Genomic DNA, 12,500 nt, shown 5'->3' with positions numbered 1-12,500 from the left:
CTTACTGAAAAAAATGCACCGTCACAGACAGAATACCTCATCGTATGTTTCTGGTTCAAGAAAAGGTGTAATTATGCTTTGGCCAAAATTCACAAGAAGAACTGTCCTATGAGACCTCTTCTTTCTGCAGTTACTTGTATTATCCCAAAATTCTTTGATCCAGATAAAAATGTTCAACTTCTAATAGACAATTTCTTTCACAGACAATTTTCGAAGTATCCTTGATGCTAGGCTATTTAAATATCTCATACGTTGAATTTCAGATTCCTTTTTCTAGAAATGATTCAGCAGTAGGTAATATGAACAAGAGACAGTTTAGAAACCTCTTGGATGAAGCGACAATAGAAATTTTGTTGATTTTTAGTACAAAGTGGTGTAACTATTTCAGCCCAATACAGTTAACCCTAGTTCATATTTCTTTGTCGTGTTTTAAGGAAATGTGGGTAAAGGCCTAGCACTTTGGATTTTCCCTTTTAACTTTTTGCATGCAGACTGGTGTAAACAAACAAGGTGACATCCGCAGAGTCCTATACATTCAGCAAGCACGGTAATGTCTCACACTATTAACAACTTTCCAGGCAGCCTCATCCACAAAACAGTACCAAAAGAGCATGCTATTTTTTCACTGTCGCTGGGAATGTTTACAGTTTGGGTGCCAGGAGTCACACTAATACCCTCACCCATATGACAATAATTTAAATCAATGTAATTATAATTTATGTTTACACGGATTTCTTTCACTTCCTATTTATCAATAAGAACTGTCTAATATGCAGAATAGTCTGGCGGAAAAAGTGCTCGTGTGAGAGGGCTTTTAGCCAAATTTCTTCAAAATACGAAATAAAAACATCACCTACGGTAGGGCCTGAAGAGCTACCGTCTGAATGTCGGTCTGAATTCAGGACAGCATTTCTGTTCCATCTGGAGAGCAACTGGCAACATTTCATGGATATTTTTAGCTCGAAGCATGATAAATAGACAAGGAGGGATACTCTCCCTTCTTAGATGATAACATGAAAACAATATAACGATTATCTTGTATTTTTTCTTTATAGGAAGCTTACATTCTCGAGTCATATTTCGCAGTAGATGTAAAACAATTATTTTCCAAACTCTAGTGATGACAACTTATACAATAGAATGAATCTACTCTTAAAGGGAAAATTGACTTCATAAAGAACACTTGAAGGATATGTGACTTTGCCAATCATACACCGAATAGTGCTATAGAGTAAGTACTTCCCTTCCTTCCGCCGGCCTCCTTGCCATACCCTTGCCAGAAAATTATAAGTGCGAGAAGCCAAAACTACGATAAAACGGTTCAACGCCAACAGTACCACCGGAAGCTTAAGAGAAAAGAAAAGAAACGAAAGAAAGAAGGAAAGAAGACACACACACACACACACACACACATATATATGTATATTATTTCTTTTTTTTCTTTATTTGTATTTGTGAAAGTCATTGGCTTGCTCGATCTACTAATCTCCTCGGTACTCGGCCTTATATTGATATATCAGCAGTACTTTATCCGTAAAATCTTGAAATACTCCAGTGATTTTCTTGTCCGAGGCGGCGAATCCAGTCACCGGCTATCCCCTTCTATCACACAGTTTCATTCTATATATAGACCAGAATAAAGTATCTTAAGGTCTTCGATATTTTGGAGGAATTAAGAGACCAAGTTAGATGCAGATTTTATTGATCATAGGAAGGAAACCAGTACGAACGGTCGTTTTCCAAAGCTTTATACAAAATAAGACAACTAGAAACATGTACGACATTTTTTTCGTCTAAAAGATATCACATATACATTCGCATTTATGCATATGGTATGCACATAAAAGTTTATACAGAGTGAATGTAGATATAAATACTGGTATATATACAGGATGTGGATATATGGAAGAAATTACTGTATGTGTGCGTGTTTTGTGTTTGTGTGTGTGTGTGTGTGTGTGTGTGTGTGTATGTGTGTGTGTATGTGTGTATGTGTGTGTGTGTGTGTGTGTATGTATGTGTGTGTGTGTGTGTGTGTGTGTGTGTGTGTGTGTGTGTGTGTGTGTGTGTGTGTGTGTGTGTGTGTTGTGTGTGTGTATGTGTGTGTGTGTGTGTGTGTGTGTGTGTGTGTGTGTATGTGTGTGTGTGTGTGTGTGTGTGTGTGTGTGTGTGTGTGTGTGTGTGTGTGTGTGTGTGAGCGCGCATTTACTGGGAGAACAAAGAATGGAATAGTTGACCCAGCGGCGTTCTCTGTCATCGGCCAGAAGGGGTCCGAGTGCCTGGCTGATTCCAAACCCTCGCCAAGCCAGCGGAGATCTCGACGCCACCTTCCCAAGGCGGCGCCGGAAGCCAGGGCGAAGACGGACACTTTTTCACGTATTTATTCATTTATTGAACATTAACTTATTTACAAGGGCAGAGGGCTTGGAACGGACCAGTGCTAACTCACTATATATATATATATATATATATATATATATATATATATGTATTTATATGTATGTATATATGTATATATATGTATGTTTATATATATACATTTACATATGTAGACATATAACATATAACATATATAAACATACATATATATATGTATACACGTATATATATATATATATATATATATATATATATATATATATATATATATATATACATATATATGCACACATACATATACACGTATATATATCTATTATATATACATATATATATATATATATATATATATATACATATATACACACATATATACACATACATATATACACACACACACACACATACATACATATATATATGTATATATATACATATATATATATATATATATATATATATATATATATATATACATACACATATACACATCCAGAAAGTCGTACATGCATAAATATATACACAGATATATACACAGAAGCATATACATAAAATCTTTTTTTTTTATTTACAAATATATCCGTAAAATAGTTATATCTAATCTGTCATAAACTATACAACAGTAATGAAGTATAAGAACGTAACCGTCTCTGACACTTTGGCGAAGGGAAAACACTGCAAACATTCACAGCCGTTAAAAAAAAACGTTCAATAATCAATCCATTTCAGTAACAATTATATACTTTATCTACATTTATTTTCTCGTCTTCTTTTGCATCAACACAACTCTTTTTTTTCAGAAACTCATCATAGAGATTAATCACCTTTTTAGATATTAAATTCTCGTATTGTTTCTTCTTATATTTCAGAGATTTTCCTGCGTCACTAAAACCACAACACGTGACAAAAGCGCAACGAGATGCGTCCCCATTTTTCTTTCTCTCTTTCTCCATATTCTCGTCACCAAGCAAAATTATCGTAATTTATTTCACACTTATTACATCGTAGGTTTATAGGAACGAAAAGGCCAAAAGAAAGGAAAAAAAATATGTCGTTTTCTTTATATTTCTTTAACTTTTCAGATTTTAAAATCTTAATTCATTCTTTTTTCAGACAATAACATTCATAAAATCGTCAATGTCACTACACACACACAGACAAGCTGACGTTTATCACAAAATGATGCTACACAAGAATTACATTTAATATATAACATCTAGAACAGATGTAATATTCTAAATTACTTTTGAGGTCATCAGAAAGTAGTAAAATCTTAAAAGAAGCAGAAGAAGAATTAAGAAGATGAAATGACCTTATACGCCACACAGTTCAGACACAGCTGTTTCTGCAAACGTTGGCACATCACAAATTTTTAAAAAAGTCATCAACGTCATCACATTTTACGGAGTATTAAAAAACTCATTATTGGCACCGTTTCCAAAAAAAAAAAAAAGGGAGAAAAAATATATATGACTATACATATGACGCAACATGTATATATACTTAGTCTGCAACATCTATCGAGTAGAAAACTTACAAAGCACAGTCACTATCCTAGAGCATTTGAAAAGTAGAAAAAACGTAAATAGTCACGCTTTTCCTGACCAAATAAATGTATAAAACTAGAACCAATCATGCCAGCTTTAAAAAGGCAAGATATAATGCGCTGAAAGGTAGTCTTTAAAAAAGGGAACAAGTATAAGATGAAGCCCAGCAACAAGAAGTACATGTACAGTGTAATAGGTTCTGTCTGGCGTGAGGGAACGATGGATTTGAATGAGGGTGGATGCCAGTTGATCAAGTTGATAAAAGGTTAATTCCATTTTCGAGTTTCTATTATAAAAAGAACGAAAACAAAAAAAAAAAGAAGAGGGAAAGAGAGTAAAGGTTTTATTAAGCAGGATTTTGACAAGGTCTCACGAATCACAAGACATTTAACGTTCTAATTGTGGTGAGAGCAAGATGAGAAATTTAAAAAAAAAGTTAGATTATTAGATATCACGCAACACAAAGACATGATCTTTTGATTCCTTTGTTTATTTTCCATTTTCTTAAACAAGTTAGGACGACGACACAATGGTGTTGGTTTTCTAAGGAGATTTTTCAGGTCTTAAGTTGTCTTCTTGGGGAGCCGGAGAGGAAACCGAAGGGGGGGGGGGGGCTGATCACTCCTCTGTTGCGCGGGACCCAATCACTGCCTGGATGGGGAGAAAGGGGAAGATGGTAATAACATAAAATCGTGTCTCTCTGTGTCTTTTTCATTCCCTTTTCTTCTTCATTTCCTTTCTTTCCTAACTCTCTTCCTTCCCTCTTTCTTTCTATTCCGAACTCTTTCCCTCCGTCCCCTAAAATTTTCTTCCTCTCTCCTTCCGCCTCCCCCACCCAAGTCCCATCTTCCTCCGTCCATTTTCCCTCCCTCCCTCCCTCTCCTTCTCACCCTCCTTCCCTTTTCTCCACCTTTTCCCTCACTCTATCCTTCACCACTCTCCTTCCATCATTTCTCCTCCTTCCCTCCGTCCCTACTTCCCTTTCATCCTCTTTCCCTCCTTCCTTTCTTCTCCTTCCGTCCTATTCTCCCTTTCTCCTCCCTCCCTTCTTCCCTCTCTCCTTCTCTCTTTTCTCCTCCCTCCCTCCTTCCCTCCTTTCCTCCCTCTTTACCTTCCTTCCACCATCCCTCCCTCCTTTTCCCCTACCCTCCCTCCTTCTCACCTACCCTCCCTCCCTTCCTACTTCCCTCCCTTTCACCATCCTTCCCTCCGTCCTTCTTACCCTGATTCTCTCCCTTCCAGCATCCCTCCCTCCCTTCCTCCCTCCCTCCGTCCCTCCTCCCTCCCTTCCTCCCTCCCTCCCTCCCTTCCTCCATCCCTCCCTCCCTCCCTTCCTCCCTCCGTCCCTCCGTCCCTCCCTCCCTCCCTCCCTCATTACCTTGGATGTCGGGCTGGTCGTAGTGTGTGCTGGTGAAGGTGCTGGGGAAGCGGGCGTCGCAGCTTAGGGGAACCTGACATTGCGGGGGATCCTGTGGGAGGAGGAGAGCGAGTGGTAGAATGATCCTGCGGGAGAGGAACGTCGAAGAAACAACAATGACAACAACAACAACAGCATTAAAACGTTCTATCTATTTGCTAGGAGAGCGAGAAGAACGATCCTGCGTGAGAGGAACGTGTAAGGAACAGTAATAATAACAATAACAACAAAAACAAAAAATGTCTTATATATTTGTTAGGAGAACGAGAAGTTGAATGATCCTTGAATTATTTGGTTTTAGATAAATTAAAAATTTCTTTAGTTCTGCCTTCATGAAAAAAATGCGAATTTTGGAATCTATTGTAAGTAAAATTTTATTTTAGGTTTCGGAGTATGTTCGTATGCTAATTTTGGGTTTATATTGTTTTCATACTTGTGAAAGATCCTTAGTTTGTTAATGGTTGCGTAAATGACTGATCGATAAAATCATATGTAATACGTAAAACCTTAATATTCAGCCTTTCCAGGGTGCAATATACTAAGTAAAGAGCTGTGCTACATTCCCCCTATAGACAGGTTCTTATGATACAGAAAATAAGCAGAAATTTGAAGGTGTTTATCAAATTACAGAAAGTAGGTTTTAATCAAATTTTGACTTTAAGATAGAGCCAGTGAAATAATTTGAGTCATTCTACGCTACACTGTCACTGCGGAAAAAAAGAAAAAAATAATAACTGGAGTATAAAGAGCTAAATAAAAGAATAAAAAGGAAGTAAAGATAAGTTCAAATATGCTTGGCTTACGACATAATGATATACAGTGATATCTCGTTTAGAGGGATATTGAGTACGATGGAGAGAAATACGGTGTACATTGTGCAGATTTCGAATGCGAATTGATGGATGAGAAGATAGAATAGAGCGAAGATAAGCCATTTGGAATACATGTTAAAGGGAAGAAAAATGAGACAAGGTGAACGAAAATAAATGTATATGTGGACGGAAGTGGATCCCTTATAAAGAGAAACGCCAAGTATGATAGACGTAATGAAATTAAACGAAATAACGCTATAAAGTGTAACGAAAGAATATATACGGAGAGAGAACCAGAATTTCAAAAAGACGAAAAGAAAGAACGGATAATTAAGTGTAAAATGTAGATGGAAGGAAAGGAGAAAAAGAAAGAAATAGGGGAGGAAGGCAAACTAGGCTGATCCAGAAAATAAACCAGTGATTCATTATAACAACTAAACAAAAATCAAAATGGAAATAGACGGTAATTAGCAGAATCAGACTAAATATAATAGAGGATTAGCAGATTCAAATAAATCTAAGTAAAAGCTCAAATAAAAACGATAAATTTGGTGAGTGAATCATACTTAACGATCACTTGTATGACCATTTCAATATTGCTCTTAACATTACTGGTTAGACTAAACGAATCCTAGAACAGACATCTACTAAATATTGAAAAACAAAAATAAAAAAAACTAAACAAAAACGATGCAGAACAGACAAGAACGACCTTCCCCCCCCCAAAAAAAAAAAAAAAAACATAGACATCCCCCTCACGTACACCCTCCTCCCCCTCTTCACACAATTAAAAAAACAAAAAAACGAAACAAAAAACTACAACCCCCCTAAAAAAAAAAAAAAAAAAATCAAACAAATACAAAAAAAAAAAAAAAAAAAAAAGAGAGTTAAAAAAGACACCAAGAATGAAGATGAGACACCGTGGGGGGACTTTTGAGGCGCCCAAAAACCCTAGTGGCGTCCTAACATTGGGGGCCTGGCGGCCGGTTGGGAAGAAAGCCTCGGGGGGAACACACTCCCTTCCTCGTTGGGGGGGAGAACCAAGGGGGAAAAAGGGGGTGGGGGGGTTTGGGGCCGGGATTCCCCAGGGGGGCGGGGGGGGGGAAAGGAGGGGGGGAAAAGGGGGGGAGGGGGAATGGGGGGGGTTGGGGGGAGGGGGAGGGGGGGGAGTGGGGGGGAAGGATTGCCGGAGGCGGGGGGGGGGGAGGGGGAAGGGGAAGGGGAGGGGGAAAGGGAGGGAAAGGGGGGGAGGGGGGGGGGGGGGGGGGGGGGGGGGGGGAGGGAGGGGGAAGGAGGGGGGGGAAAGGGAGGGTGAGGTAGGGGGTGAGAGAGGGAGGGTGAAGGAGGAGGGTAAAGGGGGGAAGGGAGGGGGGATGGGGAAGGGAGGGTTGGGAAGGGGGGAAGGGGTGGGTGGGAGGGAAGGGGGGCGGGGGGGAAAGGGAGCTAGGGGGAGGGGAGGAGGGAGGTAGGAAAGGGATAATGAGGGAGGGAGGGGGGGGAAGGGGGAAAGGGGGAGGGGTGAAGGAGGGAGGTGAGGGAGGGGGGGGTAAAGGAGGGAGGGGGGGGAAGGGAAAGGGGAGGGGAGGAGGGGAAAGGGGGGTGAAGGAGGGAGGGTGAAGGAGGGAGGGTGAGGGGGTAGGAGAGAAGGGTGAGGAGGGGCGGTGAAGGGGGAGGGTAAAGAGGGGGGGGGAAAGGGAGGGAAAGGGAGAGAGGAGGGAGGAGGGCAGGGGATGGAGGGGGGGTGAAGGGGGAGGGGGGGACGGAGGGAGGGTGAAGGGGGGGAGGGTGTGATGGAGAGGGTGGGTAGAAGGGGGGGTGAAGGGGGAGGTTGAAGGAGGGAGGGTGAGGAGGGAGGGTTTGAAGGAGGGGAGGGTGAAGGGGGGGGGGTCTGAGGGAGGGGGGGTTTTGAGGAGGAGGGGTGGGAAGTTAAAAGGAGGGTGGGTGAAGGGGAGGGTGAGGGAGCGGGAGGAGGCGGGTAAAGAGGAGGGGAAAAATAAAGGGGAGGTGGGTTAGGGGGGGGGGAGGGAGGGAGGGTGAGGAGGGGAAGTGAGGAGGAGGTGAGGGTGAGGGAGGGAGGGTGAAGGAGGGGGGGTGAAGGAGGGAGGGTGAAGGAGGGAGGGTGAAGGAGGGAGGGTAAAGGAGGAAGGGTGAGCATGGGGTGGGTGTGGTAGGGAGGGTTGAAGGAGGGGTGGGTAAAGGGGGGGAGGGTGAAGGAGGGGGGGGTGAGGGAAGGGGGGTAGGGGGGCAGGGTGGAGGAGGGAGGGGTGAAAGGGGGCGGGAGGGTGACGGGGGATTGGGGAGGGGGGGAGGTGACGGAAGGGGGGGGAGGTTTGGAAGGAGGGGGGAAGGAGGGAGGGGGAGCAGGGAGGGTGAAGGAGGGAGGGGGAAGGAAAAGGGGGGAGGGGGGGAAAGGAGAAGGGAAGCGAAAATGGGGAGGGCGAAAGGAGGGGGGAAGGAAGGGAAGGCAAAGGGAAAAGGAAGGGAGGGGAGGGGGTTTTAGGCGGAATGAGGGGGGGGGAAAAGTGAGAGGAGAGAGGGAAAGGGAGGGGGAGATGAGGGGGAAGAGAGGAGGAGAGAGAGAGAGAGGGAAAGGGAGAGGAGGGGGGAAAGTGAGATAGAGATGGAGATAGGGGAAGGAGAGGAGAGATGAGAGGAGGGAGAGAGGAGAGAGGGGAGGGGATGGGGAGGAGGGAGGAAGGGAGAAGAGGGGTTGAGGAGAGGAGAGAGGGAGAGGGGGGTGAGTGAGAGGAGGGGAGAGAGAGGGGGGAAGAGGGTGAAAGAGAGATAGAGGGGAGAGAGGAGGAGGGATAGAGAGAGAAGAGGAGTTTGAAGAGGAGAGAGAGAGAGAGGAGAGTAGAGTTTTAGATAGATGAGAGAGGGGGAGAGAAAGAGTGAGAGAGAGGAGAAGGGAGAGAGTTTAGAGGGGTGAGATGAGAGAAAGAGGGAGAGAGATAGAGGGAAAGAGAAAGAGAGGAGGGGGAGACGGGAGAGCGAAGAGGAGGAGGAGGAGGAAGAAGAAGGAGGAGGGAAAAGAAGGAGGGGGGTAAGAGGGAGAGAGGAGAGGCGAGAGAGGGATGTGGATTTGGATGAGAGAGAGAGAGAGAAGGTGGATAGATAGATTACTTTTGTAGAGAGACAGATAGATATATGGACAGATCATCAGTATGTGGATAGATAGAAATATAAACAGATAGATCGACAGATAGACAGAGATAAACAAATATACAGATAAATAAGAGATGAATAAACAGACAGATAGAGAAAAAGAGAAGAGAGGAAGCCATGACACTAAAATGTGTTTGAAAGTTTTTTTGTTTTTTTTTCTATGATGATGCATTGGTTTCGTTGTCTGAAAAGTGCCAATCAGAACATTAATCTTTTGTGTACATATTTGGAAACAGACATCCAGAAACACTTTGATACGAAGACATTAAGATTTTGATAAGAATCTATAGCACAGGAGGGAGAAAAAGCAATATATCGTGATTTGAGATGGAGAGGTAAGTAGCGAAAATGTTTACACTAGCACGTACTGTATCTAAAGCCTTCTAATACACGGAGAGAAAAAAAATCTGAAGAAAAATGTCTTTGCTCGAGACTTTAATCTAACACGTAAAGATAAAACAACTACCTGATATAACACGTGAGCAGAGTGTAAAGAGAATGTCAGCTGTATATGCGAGGGTGACCAATAAGCTATTTAGCCACTGATAAGATCCATTGATAAGGTAAAAGTGCTATGACCAAACAGATAAGTAACGGATAAGGTCTAAGTCAAATGCTAGGGTCACAGGAGATAAAAGGGTTAAAAAGGGTACACGTGCCAGGGCCGAACGAACAGGGACAGCAAGGGGCCAGGTATGTGCCGCAGGGTGGAGGAGGGAACGGGACGACAGTGACGTCACCCAAGTGAGCACGGCACACTCGCTCGTTCTGGTGCACAAGTGACGTCACACGAGAAAACCATCTTTGTTTGTTCTGTGATTTTACTTCAAGTCTTTGAGGTCAGATTTCCCAATGATCGAGACAAGTTGGAATTATCGCATGGAATCTGAAAGGGAGTCATGATGGCGTTTTGTGAGGAGGAGAAGCGCCATGCGAGTCTATCGGTCAGACGGCAATGAAGTGTGAAGTTCGTAGTGTATGAAAACCACGGACTGCTGCCTTTGAACAGAATAAGAACAAGCGTCCCAACTACATTAAGCCTGAATAAAAAGGTCCACGCTTCGACGCTGTACATAGTGAAAAACTGTCAGTTTCCCATTGACATTGCTACTTTAACATGATTCTGCTTTGCACATTGGTCTCGGTCGGAACCCGAGCGGTTTAGCGTCAGCCTTGCAATCTCAGAGACGGCGATTGAGCCCTGGCCACTCCGGTGATCTTCGAGAGAGATTTCCCGCCATGGAGGCTGAGTAAGAGCTTTCCCCAGCACGCTCTCCGCTCGGATGGTCGGCAGTGAATACCTGGCTGTCCCCGGGGCTGGCACGCTCCGAGGCCTCGTGGCTGCGTCCCTCGGGGGGACCGGACTCCGCCGAGGGCTCAGCCCCGAGCGACTCCGTGATGAGCGCCGTGGCCACCCGCTTAATGGCGTGGGCGCCCACCCGTACTCTTTTCTCTGCAAAGGAGAGGGACAGGGGCGTCAACGACCGACTTACTAAGTTGGGCGAGTCCACGTCATGCAGCGACGGCGCTTGGTAGACCAGGGCCGTGAAGCCGTTCTGTCCCCGGGAGTGCGGGCGCGAGTGCGTGGGCGGCGAGGGCGGCGCGGGCGGCGGGGGACTGCCTCCGCCCAGCTGGAACGTGGCTGTGGCGTACGGGTAGATGTCTTCCTCACTGTACTCGCCTGTGTAGTGGTTATAGGGGTTACTTGGAGGCCAGGCGGGGGGGGGGGCGGAAGGTGTCCTCTGAGGGCGAGAGCTAAGGGGGGGTAAGTGGGCTGAAGTCTCCTTATCAAGATGGAGTCAACTCGTCCTTGGGGGTTGCTAGCTGACTATAAAGGGGCTCAAGTCTTTACTCTTCTTCATGTGGGATTATGTTGTGGAAATTAACCTATGGATTTGGAGGGATTATTTCACCTAAGTTACGTTCTTCCCCAATGTAGCTTGATGGTGAAGCAAGGGTGTATATAAATGTGGTTATGACTTTATTAATACGTGTTTATCTTTATACAAATATACGCAAACATGTATATGTCTGTAAGTATACATGGATATAAATACATGACTTACATACATCAATTTCACACACACACACACACACACACACACCTTTTCTCTCACATACATAAGCACAACATCCTTATAAATTTGAAAGAAAGTTTCATTAGGACACATTAAAAAAACAAAATCTTACTTTCATTAACCAGGCTAGGGGCCATGAAGTCATCACCAGGTCACAGTGACGTTATCGTTTTGGCAACAGAATTACATCAATTAGGACACAATTCGCAATGACGTCATCCCTCATGACACACGTTTCACAATGACGTCATCACCAAAAACACGGGTTTCACAATGACGTTTCACCAAGGACATATTCTTGCAAATGACGTCACCACTCAGGGCGCCATCACTTACCGTTATGGTCTCTGAGTTCAGGCGTGGACTGCGGGGGGGCGGGGGGCGGCCTCCTGACGGTGGTGTACACGTCCTCCCTCGCCTGCATGGCCGTCTTCTCCTCTCCTGACGAAGTGACGCCTTCAGGAACCTCCTTCTGGCGCGGGGTATTGGTAGGACCTGTGGCAGAGAATTCGACAGATGAGGAAAAATACCTATTATTTATTACCCTTAAATAAAAAATAAAAAAAACTCTTTATAACTCTTCAATGGGAAAGCAACTATTTTTGCATAAAAAACGTGAACACCTAAATAGAAAACAAATCTACATTAAATCCTGCGATTAGGCAAATATTCATGGTTTTGAATTCCTTTTCTTAAAGGCCAAATCACACCCATTTATCCGAATGACATTACCCACCCAAAACCCATTATTTTATAACATCACAAGCGCCTTTTACATTATCCTCATTTCATCCAACCAAACCCACCCATCCACTTTATAACCCCAACTTTCTTCATTTCTATTAATGTTCAAACCATCTCTACAAGCCTATGTGCTTCGTCTATCTATCCACACATTCTTATCCCCCGCCAGGCATCTCTTACGTCTCCTGAGGCAGACGCAGACGGTGGTGACGGTGAGCAGCAGCGCCAGGGCGGACACGGCGGCGGGGACCAGCACTCGGGGGTCGCGCCACACGGGGGAGGTGGGGGCGGATCCCCCCCACACGCCTCCCCCTGCGCTCACGCCCATGCCTGAAAGGGGGCGGGGTTATAGCTTTCT

The 12,500-nt window shown here is 44.2% G+C and overlaps 1 protein-coding gene across 1 annotated transcript in view; it reads right to left on the bottom strand.

Moving 5' to 3' along the window:
* Nucleotides 1–10,501: 10,501 nt before the first annotated feature.
* LOC125032309 (Down syndrome cell adhesion molecule-like protein Dscam2) overlaps nucleotides 10,502–12,500 on the bottom strand; it is a 23,107-nt gene continuing 21,108 nt past the window's right edge. Inside the window, exons 23-25 of the mRNA XM_047623406.1 lie at nucleotides 12,323–12,472; nucleotides 11,735–11,893; nucleotides 10,502–11,001 (exon numbers count right to left, since the gene is read on the bottom strand). Of these exons, the coding sequence (XP_047479362.1) occupies nucleotides 10,502–11,001; nucleotides 11,735–11,893; nucleotides 12,323–12,472 (809 nt within the window). The remainder of the gene's footprint in view (nucleotides 11,002–11,734; nucleotides 11,894–12,322; nucleotides 12,473–12,500) is intronic.

This window comes from Penaeus chinensis, chromosome 14, assembly GCF_019202785.1.
Source record: "Penaeus chinensis breed Huanghai No. 1 chromosome 14, ASM1920278v2, whole genome shotgun sequence".
Classification (NCBI taxonomy): Eukaryota; Metazoa; Arthropoda; class Malacostraca; order Decapoda; family Penaeidae; genus Penaeus; species Penaeus chinensis.
This window is presented reverse-complemented; position numbering and strand designations above follow the sequence as displayed.